Source organism: Oncorhynchus keta, chromosome 1 (genome assembly GCF_023373465.1).
Source record: "Oncorhynchus keta strain PuntledgeMale-10-30-2019 chromosome 1, Oket_V2, whole genome shotgun sequence".
NCBI lineage: Eukaryota > Metazoa > Chordata > Actinopteri > Salmoniformes > Salmonidae > Oncorhynchus > Oncorhynchus keta.
Genome location: NC_068421.1, coordinates 68,988,464 through 69,002,778, shown reverse-complemented (window position 1 = coordinate 69,002,778; position 14,315 = coordinate 68,988,464). Strand labels below are relative to the sequence as shown.

Below are 14,315 nucleotides of genomic sequence, written 5' to 3'. Positions count from 1 at the left end.
CTGATGATGATAAGTAGCAGAACGACCACCACCAGAGCTATGATGGCCTTCATCTGTAGACAGAAACAAGCATTTACACAAAGACATGGATACATACACGGACACACACACGTTGACTCACCTTCATATCTCTCCACCACATCCTCCTGTGCAGCTGCTTGGCTCTGGTGCTAAAGGCTGAAGCGTTGTCTGATAGGCTCTCTGGAAGGTCATATGACCAAAGGGGACACGTGCAGGGAGAGAAGATGGGGACAGACAGGGAAGAGGGGGACAGGGAGACACATAGAAGAAAACAGAAAGGTGTAAACAGCATGTGATAGGAGGGGTCTGTTGTATTCTCTGTTTCTATGATTAAGAACTACCTCACCTCATACTCTGTTATGACAGGGACAACCTCATGTTGCCAAAGCAAAACACACAACTTGTTCCTTCTGCCTCTCCATATTTTTATTTTTAAAATTCACCTTTATTTAACCAGGTAGGCAAGTTGAGAACAAGTTCTCATTTACAATTGCGACCAGGCCAAGATACACATGGAGTAAAACAAATATACAGTCAATAATACAGTAGAAAAATAAGTCTATATACAAATGTGAGCAAATGAGGTGAGATAAGGGAGGTAAAGAAAAAAAAAAGAAAAAGACAATATAGCAAGTAAACACTGGAATGGTAGATTTGCAGTGGAAGAATATGCAAAGTAGAGATAGAAATAATGGGGTGCAGAGGAGCAAAATAAATAAATAAATAAATACAGTAGGGGGAGAGGTAGTTGTTTGGGCTAAATTATAGATGGGCTATGTACAGGTGCAGTAATCTGTGAGCTGCTCCGACAGCTGGTCCTTAAAGCTAGTAAGGGAGATAAGTGTTTCCAGTTTCAGAGATTTTTGTAGTTCGTTCCAGTCATTGACAGCAGAGAACTGGAAGGAGAGGCGGCCAAAGGAAGAATTGGTTTTGGGGGTGACCAGAGAGATATACCTGCTGGAGCGAGCGCGTGCTACAGGTGGGTGCTGCTATGGTGTAGACAGAAACTAAAACAAGAAGCTCCCGCGCTGAGGTCTGTTCAACGCTGGTCCGACCAATCTGATTCCACACTCCAAGACTGCTTCCATCACGTGGACTGGGATATGTTCCGTATTGCGTCAGACGACAACATTGACGAATACGCTGATTCGGTGTGCGAGTTCATTAGAACGTGCGTTAAAGATGTCGTTCCCATAGCAACGATTAAAACATTCCCAAACCAGAAACTGTGGATTGATGGCAGCATTCGCGTGAAACTGAAAGCGCGAACCACTGCTTTTAATCAGGGCAAGGTGACTGGAAACATGACCGAATACAAACAGTGTAACTATTCCTCTCGCAAGGCAATCAAACAAGCTAAGCGTCAGTATAGAGACAAAGTAGAATCTCAATTCAACGGCTCAGACACAAGAGGTATGTGGCAGGGTCTACAGTCAATCACGGATTACAAAAAGAAAACCAGCACCGTCACGGACCAGGATGTCTTGCTCCCAGGCTGACTAAATAACTTTTTTGCCCGCTTTGAGGACAATACAGTGCCACTGACGCTGCCCGCAACTAAAACATGCGGACACTCCTTCACTACAGCCAATCAATCCCTATCCCAGTCTGTTGTTCCCATTTCAAGAGGGCCACCATTATTCCTGTTCCCAATAAAGCTAAGGCTGCTGAGGCTAAACAACTACCCCCGTAGCACTCACTTCCGTCATCATTACATTTAACATTTTTTACATTTAAGTCGCAGACCATCTGGCTGGTGTGCATACACCTTATGACATCCAGTGGAACAGCCACTTTACAATAGTGCATCTAAATCTTTTAGTCTGATTGTTCCCATCCTGCTATTCAAGAGGGGGGTTTCAGGTGTCTCCGGAAGGTGGTGATTCCTGTTCCTGGCGTCTGAGGGAGTTTGTTCCACCATTGGGGGCCAGAGCAGCAACAGTTTTGACTGGGCTGACACTCACTGATGATGATAAGTGCTTTGAGAGACTAGTCAAGGACCATATCACCTCCACCCTACCTGACACCCTAGACCCACTCCAATTTGCTTACCGCCCAAATAGGTCCACAGACGATGCAATCTCAACCACACTGCACACTGCCCTAACCCATCTGGACAAGAGGAATACCTATGTGAGAATGCTGTTCATCGACTACAGCTCGGCATTTAACACCATAGTGCCCTCCAAGCTCGTCATCAAGCTTGAGACCCTGGGTCTCGACCCCGCCCTGTGCAACTGGGTACTGGACTTCCTGACGGGCCGCCCCCAGGTGGTGAGGGTAGGCAACAACATCTCCACCCCGCTGATCCTCAACACTGGGGACCCACAAGGGTGCGTTCTGAGCCCTCTCCTGTACTCCCTGTTCACCCACGACTGCGTGGCCACGCACGCCTCCAACTCAATCATCAAGTTTGCGGATGACACAACAGTGGTAGGCTTGATTACCAACAACGACGAGACGGCCTACAAGGAGGAGGTGAGGGCCCTCGGAGTGTGGTGTCAGGAAAATAACCTCACACTCAACGTCAACAAAACTAAGGAGATGATTGTGGACTTCAGGAAACAGCAGAGGGAACACCCCCCTATCCACATCGATGGAACAGTAGTGGAGAGGGTAGTAAGTTTTAAGTTCCTCGGCGTACACATCACAGACAAACTGAATTGGTCCACCCACACAGACAGCATCGTGAAGAAGGCGCAGCATCGCCTCTTCAACCTCAGGAGGCTGATGAAATTCGGCTTGTCACCAAAAGCACTCACAAACTTCTACAGATGCACAATTGAGAGCATCCTGGCGGGCTGTATCACGGCCTGGTACGGCAACTGCTCCGCCCACAACCGTAAGGCTCTCCAGAGGGTAGTGAGGTCTGCACAACGCATCACCGGGGGCAAACTACCTGCCCTCCAGGACACCTACACCACCCAATGTCACAGGAAGGCCATAAAGATCATCAAGGACAACAACCACCCGAGCCACTGCCTGTTCACCCCGCTATCATCCTGAAAAACAGCTTCTATCTCAAGGCCATCAGACTGTTAAACAGCCACCACTAACATTGAGTGGCTGCTGCCAACACACTGACTCAACTCCAGCCACTTTAATAATGGGAATTGATGGGAAATTATGTATAATATATCACTAGCCACTTTAAACAATGCTACCTAATATAATGTTTACATACCCTACATTATTCATCTCATATGTATACGTATATACTGTACTCTATATCATCTACTGCATCCTTATGTAATACATTTATCACTAGCCACTTTAACTACGCTACTTTGTTTACATACTCATCTCATATGTATATACTGCACTCAATACCATCTACTGTATCTTGCCTATGCCGCTCTGTACCATCACTCATTCATATATCTTATGTACATATTCTTTATCCCCTTACACTTGTGTCTATAAGGTAGTAGTTTTGGAATTGTTAGCTAGATTACTTGTTGGTTATTACTGCATTGTCGGAACTAGAAGCACAAGCATTTCGCTATTCTCGCACTAACATTTACATTTACATTTAACCATGTGTATTTGTGCATTCACCTTATGACATCAAATAAAATGCATCTAAATCTTTAAGGATTTGATTTTTCAGATTTGGTGACCAGCGAGCTGAGATAGGCCAGAGGTGGATGAACGGGGAGCCTGGAGGTACTGAGACCGTTCCCCTCACAGCTCCGTAGGCAAGCACCATGGTCTTGTAGCGTGCTTCAACTGGAAGCCAGTGGAGGAGGAGCGGGGTGACCTGAACACCAGACGGGCTGCGGCGTATGAGTAAATGGCACAGGCAGGGAGCCCATATAATAAAGATGACAAGTTTGATTTGATCTCTATGTTTGAGCAGTCAGACACCGTTGATGTTAGTTGACATTAGGATGTGTGTTCTTAGCGCTCTAGGGGACACAATGGAGTTGTCAACCGTGAGATCATGGAACGGGCAGTCCTTCCCGAGGAAGAGCAGCTCCGTCTTGCCGAGGTTCAGCTTGAGGTGGTGATCCGTCATCCACACTGATATGTCTGCCAGACATGCAGAGATGCTCCCACCTGGTCATCAGAAGGGGGAAAGGAGAAGATTAATTGTGTGTCGTCTGCATAGCAATGATAGAGAGACCATGTGAGGTTATGACAGAGCCAAGTGACTTGGTGTATAGCCCTAGAACAGAGCCCTGGGGGATGGTCATCTCGCTGGTGGAGCTGTCAGGTAACAATCCAAGCGCTGCCCAACTCGGAGAGGGTGGAGAGGAGGATCTGATGGTTCACAGTATCGAAGGCAGCCGATAGGTCTAGAAGGATGAGAGCAGAGGAGAGAGAGTTAGCTTTAGAGTGCGGAGCGCCTCCGTGACAGAGAAGAGCAGTCTCAGTTGAATGACTAGTCTTGAAACCTGACTGATTTGGATCAAGAAGGTCACTCTGAGAGAGATAGTAAGAGCTGGCCAAGGACGGCACGTTCAAGAGTTTTGGAGAGAAAAGAAAGAAGGGATACTGGTCTGTAGTTGTTGACATCGGAGGGATCGAGTGTAGGTTTTTCAGAAGGGGTGCAACAAGACGGAAGGGACGTGCACCAGGGATGAGTTGATGAGCGAAGGTAAGGGAGAAGGTCTCCGGAAATGGTCTGGAGAAGAGAGAGGGGATAGGGTCAAGCGGGCAGGTTGTTGGGCGGCCGGCCGTCACAAGACGCGAGATTTCATCTGGAGAGAGAGGGGAGAAAGAGGTCAGAGCATAGGGTAGGGCAGTTGAGCAGAACCAGCGGTGTCGTTTGACTTAGCAAACGAGGATCGGATGTTGTCGACCTTCTTTTCAAAGTGGTTGACAAGTCATCTGCAGAGAGGGAGGAGGGGGGAGGGGAGGAGGATTCAGGAGGGAGGAGAAGGTGGCAAAGAGCTTCCTAGGGTTAGAGGCAGATGCTTGGAATTTAGAGTGGTAGAAAGTGGCTTTAGCAGCAGAGACAGAGGAGGAAAATGTAGAGAGGAGGGAGTGAAAGGATGCCAGGTCCGCAGGGAGGCGAAGTTTTCCTCCATTTCCGCTCGGCTGCCCGGAAATAGTCAACGGAGGGGAGGTGGAGGATAGGGGACATAGAGAGTCAAAGGATGCAGAAAGGGAGGAGAGGAGGGTCAAATGTGGTTGGAGAAGGTTTGAGCAGAGGGAAGAGATGATAGGATGGAAGAGGAGAGAGTAGCGGGGGAGAGAGAGCGAAGGTTGGGACGGCGCGATTCCGAGTAGGGGCAGTGTGGGAAGTGTTGGATGAGAGCGAGAGGGAAAAGGATACAAGGTAGTGGTAGACTTGGAGGGGAGTTAAATGAGGTTAGTGGAAGAACAGCATCTAGTAAAGATGAGGTCGAGCGTAGCCTGCCTTGTGAGTGGGGGAAGGTGAGAGGGTGAGGTCAAAAGAGGAGAGGAGTAAAGAAGGAGGCAGAGAGGAATGCAAAGGTAGATAGGTTAAAGTAGAACTGTGAGAGGTGAGCCGTCCTCAGGAAAGGAGCTTATCAAGGCATCAAGCTCATTGATGAACGAGGGGACCTGGAGGGCGAAAATGGGGTTAGCTTGAAAGGGCTGGTAACTGTGGCATGGAATTCAAAGGAGGCGATAGACAGATGGGTATGACCACTTGCCCGGTGCCACCACCCCGCTGACCAGAAGCTCTTGTGCGAGAACACGTGGGCGGACGAAGAGAGAGCAGTAGGACAGTGTTATCTGTGGTGATCCATGTTTCCGTCAGTGCCAAGAAGTTGAGGGACTGGAGGGAGGCAAAGGCTGAGATGAACTCTGCCTTGTTGGCCGCAGATCGGCAGTTCCAGAGGCTACCGGAGACCTGGAACTCCACGTGGGTCGTGACCAGATTAGGGTGGTCTGTGGAGCGTTTGTATGGTCTGTGTAGAGAGGAGAGAACAGGGATAGACAGACACATAGTTGACAGGCTACAGAAGAGGCTACGCTAATGCAAGGAGATTGGAATGACAAGTGGACTACACGTCTCGAATGTTCAGAAAGTTAGCACGTAGCAAGAATCTTATTGACTAAAATGATTAAAATGATACAGTACCTGAAGTAGGCTACTAGTGGCTGGTTGTTGACTGTAGGCTAGCTGGCAGTGGCTGCGTTGTTGACACTACACTAATCAAGTCGTTATTGAGTGTAATAGTTTCTACAGTGCTGCCTAGCTGGCTATAGGTGTTGATTACGTTACGTTGCGTTAAAAGAACGACAATAGCTGGCTAGCTAACCTAGAAAATCGCTCTAGACTACACAATTATCATTGATGCCCTAGCTATAGTAGACGTTGGCTAGCTGTTGGCTAGCTAGCAGTGTCTCCTACGTTAAGGATGACAAATAGCTGGCTAGCTAACCTCGCCTAAGACTACACACTCTAAACTACACAATTATCTTGGCAGCAAAGACAACTATGGCTAGCTAACACTGTCGTTCAGTTGAGTGTAATAGTTTCTACAGTCAGGATTCTCATCTGATGTGTATGTGCAGGGATGCAAGCAGTCAGGATTCTCTCGATGGTGCAGCTGTAAAACAGTTTGCCAAATCTTTTCAGTCTCCTGAGAGGGAATAGGTGTTGTCATGCCCTCTTCCTAACTGTCTTGGTGTGTTTGGACCATGATAGTGTGTTGGTGATGTGGACACCAAGGAACTTGAAGCTTGTCTTGAAGCGCAGTCTTCCTTTTTCTGTAGTCCACAATTATCTCCTTTGTTTTGATCACGTTGATGGAGAGGTTGTCATCCTGCCAGGTATCTGACCTCCACCTTATAGGCTGTCTCATCGTTGCCAGTGATCAGGCCTACCTCTGTTGTGTTGTCGGCAAACTTAACGATGGTGTTGGAGTCGCACTACGGTGTTGAATGCTGAGCTGTAGTCAATGAATAGCATTCTCACGTAGGTGTTCCTTTTGTCCATGTGGGAAAGGGCAGTGTGGAGTGCAATAGAGATTGTATCATCTGTGGATCTGTTGGGGCAGTATGTAAATTGGAGTGTGTCTAGGGTTTCTGGGATAATGGTGTTGATGTGAACCATGACCAGCTATGGGTCAGTAGTCATTTAGGCAGGTTCTCTTAGTGTTCTTGGTCACAGGGACTATGGTGGTCTGCTTGAAACATGTTGGTTTTACAGACTCAGTCAGGGAGAGGTTGAAAATGTCAGTGAAGACACTTGCCAGTTGGTCAGCACATGCTCTGAGTACCCGTCCTGGTAATCCGCCCGTCCCTGCGGCCTTGTGAATGCTGACCTGTTTAAAAGGTCTTAGGTCGGCTGTGGAGAGCATGATCACAGTCATCAGGAACAGCTGATGCTCTCATGCATGCTTCAGTGTTACTTGCCTCGAAGCAAGCATAGAAGTTATTTAGCTCGTCTGGTAGGCTCGTGTCACTGGTCAGCTCGCGGCTGTGCTTCCCTTTGTAGTCCGTAATAGTTTGAAAGCCCTGCCACAAGGGCTTCCGCGGTCTAAGGCACTGCTTCTCAGTGCTAGGGGTGTCACTATAGACCTTGGTTCAATTCCAGGTTGTATCACAACCGGCCGTGATCGAGAGTCCCATAGGGCGGTGCACGATTGGCCCAGCGTTGTCCGGGTTAGGGTGTCATTGTTAATAAGAATTTGTTCTTAACTGACTTGCCTAGTTAAATAAATATATACACACACACACACATATATATATTTTCCCCCATTAAAAAAACATAAAATTGATCAGAAATACAGTGTAGACATTGTTAATGTTGTAAAAAGAGGTCAGATGAAGCAGATGCTATGCTACAGGACTGTTTTGCTAGCACAGACTGTTCCGGGGTTCCTCCGATGGCATTGAGGAGTACACCACATCAGTCGTTGGCTTCATCAATAAGTGCATTGATGACGTTTTCGATGTTTACTTTCTCACTTAGTCACGATTCATTCAGGACTATCTGTAATCATGGTAGCATCCACATTAATGTACAAGTGTTTAGACACATTTCTGTTCACAATAAAGAGTCTCCAAAATGACACAATACACTATTTACCATTATTTTGTGCCCAAAATAAATGAATCTGAAACAACCAAAACAAACAGATGCATCCAACAAGTTTGTAGAGTCACAAGCTTGATGTAATCATTGCGTGCTAGGAATACAGGACCAAATACTAAAACGTTGACTACTTTAATACACTTAAGTAAATTTGTCCAAATACTTTTGGTCCCCTAAAATGGGGGGACTATGTACAATAAGTGCTTTAATTTCTAAAACGGTTAACCTGATATGGTTAAAAAAAACTCAATTTAAAGCTGACAGTTTTCCCGTTAAAACTCAGTCATTGTATAATTTCAAATCCAAAGTGCTGGAGTAGAGCAAAACAATAAAATGTGACACTGTCCCAATTAGAGATCGACCGAAAATGTTTTTTCAACGCCGATACCGATTATTGGAGTGCCAAAAAAGCCGATTAATCGGCTGATTTAAAATGAAATATTTGTAATAATGACAATTACAACAATACTGAATGAACACTTATTTTAACTTAATATAATACATCAATAAAATCAATTTAGCCTCAAGTAAATAATGAAACATGTTCAATTTGGTTTAAATAATGCAAAAAAAAGTGTTGGAGAAAAAAGTAAAAGTGCAATATGTGCTATGTACGAAAGCTAACGTTTCAGTTCCTTGCTCAGAACATGAGAACATATGAAAGCTGGTGGTTCCTTTTAACACGAGTCTTCAATATTCCCAGGTAAGAGGTTTTAGGTTGTAGTTATTATAGGACTATTTCCCTCTCATTAACCTTTGACTATTGGATGTTCTTATAGGCACTTTAGTATTGCCAGTGTAACAGTATAGCTTCCATCCCTCTCCTCGCTTCTCCCTGGGCTCGAACCAGCAACACAACGACAACAGCCACCATCGAAGCAGCGTTACCCATGTAGAGCAAGGGGGACAACTACTAGATGGCTCAGAGCGTGTGACGTTTGAAACACTATTAGCGTGCGCTAACTAGCTAGCCATTTCACTTCGATTACACCAGCCTCATCTCGGGAGTTGATAGGCTTGAAGTCATAAACAGCGCAATGCTTGACGCACAACGAAGAGCTGCTGGCAAAATGCACAAAAGTGCTGTTTTAATGAATGTTTACGCGCCTGCTTCTGCCTACCACCGCTCTGTCAGATACTTAGATACTTGTATGCTCAGTTAGATTATATGCAACGCAGGACACGCTAGATAATATCTAGTAATATCATCAACCATGTGTAGTTAACTCGTGATTATTATTGATTGTTTTTTATAAGATAAGTTTAATGCTAGCTAGCAACTTACCTTGCCTTACTGCTTTCGCGTAACAGGCAGTCTCCTTGTGGAGTGCAACGAGAGAGAGGCAGGTCGTTATTGCGTTGGACTAGTTAACTGTAAGGCTGAAAGCTTGGATCCCCCGAGCTGACAAGGTGAAAATCTGTCGTTCTGCCCCTGAACAAGGCAGTTAACCCACCGTTCCTAGGCCGTCATTGAAAATAAGAATGTGTTCTTAACTGACTTGCCTAGTAAAATAAAGGTATAACAAAAAATAATAATAATAATAAATGTTTAAAAAAAGAAATTAAATAAAAATAAATCGGCAAATCTGCGCCCAAAAATACCGAATTCCGATTGTTATGAAAACTTGAAATCGGCCCTAATTAATCGGTCATTCCGATTAATCGGTCGACCTCTAGTCCCAATACACCAAAACTGTTTTAGGGTTCCTTCCTAAACACACACCACTGTGTTCCAAATGTGGATATTGTGCTGGTGGACATGACAGAGACAACATCTGTGTATGTCATGATGGACCTGGAGTACCCAGGACGGCTGTTCATCCCAACAGAGAAAGCAGGAAGGCGTGTGAGCGTGTGTGAGAGAGAGAGAGAGCGAGCGCAAGTGAGAGCTAGCCTGTTAATGCATTCAACCTGTAGAGATCATGAACACATGTAGAGTGTACTGAGCAAAGGGATCATGTCTTGTCTCATCGCTGCAACTCCCATACTGACTCGGGGAGTCGAAGGTCGAGAGCCATGCGCCCTCTGAAACACAATCCAACCAAGCCGCACTGCTTATATATACACTTCTGTGTATTGATTTTAAGGAAGGCATTGATGTTTATGGTTTGGTACATTTGTACAACAATTGTGCTTTTTTTCGCAAATGCGCTTTTGTTAATTCATCACTCTTTTTAGCGAAGTTGAAGTAGGCTGTGATTCGATGATAAATTAACAGGCACCGCTCTGATTATATGCAATACAGGACAAGCTAGTTAACCTAGTAATATCATCAACCATGTGGAGTTAATTAGTGATTATGTGAAGATTGATTGTTTATTATAAGGTAAGTTTAATGCTAGCTAGCAACTTACCTTGGCTCCTTGCAGCCACAAGGTCAGCCTGCCACGCAGTCTCCTCGTGGATTGCAATGTAATCGGCAACCAAAAAGGCTGATTACCGATTGTTATGAAAACTTGAAATCGTCCCTAATTAAATTGACCATGCCAATTAATCGGTCGACCTCTAGCTCTGATCCATGATAACCAAAGAAGAGCAGTCAAGAGTGAGAGCTAGCCTTGTCATATCTCCCCCCACATTCCCATTCCGGAGTGAGTGAGTGGAATTCTCAGTGGGAAATTAGCTCCTGTAGAGGATGACTAATGGACCTGTCAGAATCCCAGGTCATCTCCAACAGGAATGTTCTCTTGCTTGTACAAACTTCTGGCAGGGTACACTCATAGGATCACATATACAGTCTCTTTCCCTTCCTATCTGAACTGTTTATGTAAGAAAGGAGTCTACCGTGGTTTTATGTTAGTCTCAGATTCTGTACATATCATTTTAAAGATATTAACCTGATCTGAATAGGATTTGAGTCTCACCTGACTTGTCCTGCAGGTCCTCAAGTCGCTCTCCCCTGTCGATCACCTTGGAGATGTTCTCCTGCATCACATCGATGACCTCATCAACCTGCGACTGCACTCTGGGGAGAGAAACAAACTTGAATGTCAACACACAGAAATAACAAGTTGTGAACAGTGTTGAAGGTGGAGGAGTTAGCTGGTACAGGTGTTCTTACTGACACATTCACAAAACCACACACACACACAGGGACGTTCAAATAAATGCACACCAGTGGAGGTTGCTGGGGGGAGGATGGCTCATAACTACCGGAATGGAATCAAACATTGTTATTTTAACTGTATCAAATCCAAATCAAATCTTACTGGTCACATACATATTTAGCAGATGTTATTGCGGGTGTAGCGAAATGCTTGTGTTCCTAGCTCCAACAGTGCAGTAATATCTAACAATTCACAACAATATACACAAATCTAAAATAAAAATTATGGAATTAATTGAGCAATGTCGGAGTGGCATTGACTAAAATACATCTGAATAGAATACAGTATATACGAGATGAGTAAAGCAGTATGTAAACATTATTTAAAGTGACTAATGTTCCATTATTAAAGTGGCCAGTGATTCCAAGTCTAAGTATATAGGGCAGCAGCCTCTAAGGTGCAGGGTTGCGTAACCTGGTGGAAGCCAGCTAGTGATGGCTGTTTAACAGTCTGATGGCCTTGACATAGAAGCTGTTTTTCAGTCTCTCGGTCCCAGCTTTAATGCACCTGTACTGACCACGCCTTCTGGATGATAGTGGGGTGAACAGGCAGTGGCTCGGGTGGTTGTTGTCCTTGATGATCTTTTTGGCCTTCCTGTGAAATCGGGTGCTGTAGATGTCCTGGAGAGCAGGTAGTTTGTCCCTGGGGATGCGTTGTGCAGACCACACCACCATCTGGAGAGCCTTGCGGTTGTGGGTGGTGCAGTTTCCGTACCAGATGGTGATACAGCCCAACAGGATGCTCTCAATTGTGCATCTGTAAAAGTTTGTGAGGGTTTTATGGGCCAAGGCAAATTTCTTCAGCTTCCTGAGGTTGATGAGGTGCTGTTGCACCTTCACAACACTGTGTGTGGGTGGACAATTTCAGATTGTCAGTGATGTGTACGCCGAGGAACTTGAAGCTTTCCACCTCCTCCACTACGGTCCCACCGATGTGCATAGGGGCGTGCTCCCTCTGCTGTTTCCTGAAGTCCACGATCAGCTCCTTTGTTTTGTTGACGTTGAGTGAGATGTTATCTTCCAGGCACCACTCTCCCAGGGCCCTCACCTCCTCCCTGTACGCTGTCTCGTCATTGTTGGTAAAAAGGCCTACTACTGTTGTCTGCAAACTTGATGATTAAGTTAGAGGTGTGCGTGGCCAAGCAGTCATGGATGAACAGGGAGTACAGTAGGGGGCTGAGCACACCCCTTGTGGGGCCTCTGTGTTGAGGATCAGCGTAGCGGAGGTGTCGTTTCCTACCTTTACCACCTGGGAGTGGACCGTCAGGAAGCCCAGGACCCAGTTGCACAGGGCGGGGTTCAGACCCAGGACCCCGAGCTTAATGATGAGCATGGAGGGTACTATGGTGTTGAATGCTGAGCTATAGTAAATGAACAGCATTCTTACATAGGTATTCTGCTTGTCCAGATGGGATAGGGCAGTGTGCAATGCGATGGCGATTATATCGCCTGTGAATCTATTGGGGCGGTAGGCAAATTAAAGTGGGTCTAGGGTGTCAGGTACGGTAGACGTGATACGATCCTTGACTAGTCTCTCAAAGCTCTTCATGATGACAGAAGTGAGTGCTACGGGGCGATAGTCATTTAGGTCAGTTTCCTTTACTTTCTTGGGTACAGGAACAATGGTGGACATCTTGAAGCAGGTGGGGACAGCAGACTGGATTAGGGAGAGATTGAATATGTCCGTAAACACTCCAGCCAGCTGGTCTCCGCATGCTCTGAGGACGCGGCTAGGGATGCCGTCTGGGCCGGCAGCCTTGCGAGGGTTAACACACTTAAACTGTCTTACTCACGTCGGCCATGGAGAAGGAGAGCCCACAGTCCATGGTCGCAGGCCGTGTTGGTGGCACTGTGTTATCCTCAAAGCGGGCGTAGATGGTGTTAAGCTTGTCCAGAAGCATGAAGTCCGTGTCTGCAATGTGGCTGGTTTTCTTTTCCCTTTGTAGTCTATGATTGTCTGTAGACCCTGCCACATACGTCTCGTGTCTGAGCCATGGAATGCGACTCCACTTTGTCTCTGTACTGCCGTTTTTCATGTTTAATTGCCTTACAGAGGGAATACCTACACTGTTCGTATTCGGCCGTCACCTTGCCATTGTTAAATGCAGTGGTTCACGCTTTCAGTTTAATGCGAATGCTGCCATCTATCCACAGTTTCGAGTTGGGTAGATTTTAATAGTCACAATGGGTACAACATCTCCTATACACATCCTGATGAACTTAGTCACTGTATCCGTGTATTCATCAATGTTATTCTCAGAGGCTACCCGGAAGATATCCCAGTCCACGTGATCAAAATAATCTTGAAGCATGGATTCCGATAGGTCAGACCAGCGTTGAATAGACCTTAGCACGGATACTTCCTGTTTGAATTCTGCCTATATAAAGGGAGGAGCAAAATGGAGTCATGATAAGATTTGCCGAAGGGAGAGTGGGGGAAAGCCTTGTAGGCATTTCAAAAAGTTGAGTTGAGTGGTCCAATGTTTTTCCAGCGCGAGCACTACAGTCAATGTGTTGGTAGAACTTTGGTAGCTTTTTCCTCAAATTTGCTTTGTTAAAATCCTAGTCAAGGGATATGTGGTTTACAGTTTGCATAAAGTCCAGTGTAGTTCTTTGAGGGTGTAAGAATATTCAAAGATAAATATGCAACGCAGAGGACTAGAGGTCAAGAGGTAATTAACGATCAATGGAAATAGTTGTTTCTTTGAAGATGAATGGGTCAGGGACACGGGAGGAATTTCAGTTCTGGACTTATAGCTACATGTGGCAAGTTCTCATTGGTCCAAATTGTCTATACATTGATCTTAAAAGGGGTACTTGTTATTTGGCCATTGGCTCAATTTTACTACAAGGAATTCTAATTGATCAACCACAGGCTAGGGTTGGAATATAAACTTCATCCCGTCTCTTTGTTCAGTGGAGAAACATTAAGGACAGAGAAAAATAAACATCTACTTCCCAGCATAACAACTATGATTTGTTCTCTTTGAATAAATGTGGAACTATGGAGAACAAATTTAATAACTTTTATTGTAAATAAGAATAGAATATGTTTCTAGGCCTCCCGAGTCGCGCAGCGGTCTAAGGCATGGCATCGCAGGTGTTGTGGCATCACTACAGTTACTCTAAATCTTTGAATTTTTCTCCCTGATTTGCTTTGGGGTCTGTGTT

General features: G+C 45.5%; 1 protein-coding gene across 2 annotated transcripts in view; it reads right to left on the bottom strand.

The window, feature by feature from the left end:
- LOC118391951 (vesicle-associated membrane protein 4-like) overlaps window positions 1–14,315 on the bottom strand; it is a 36,296-nt gene that overhangs the window by 4,126 nt on the left and 17,855 nt on the right. For both annotated transcript variants that reach the window (XM_035783475.2, XM_035783484.2), the window contains 3 exons: window positions 10,903–11,003; window positions 122–201; window positions 2–53 (listed from right to left, as the gene is read on the bottom strand). In XM_035783475.2, the coding sequence (XP_035639368.1) occupies window positions 2–53; window positions 122–201; window positions 10,903–11,003 (233 nt within the window). The remainder of the gene's footprint in view (window position 1; window positions 54–121; window positions 202–10,902; window positions 11,004–14,315) is intronic.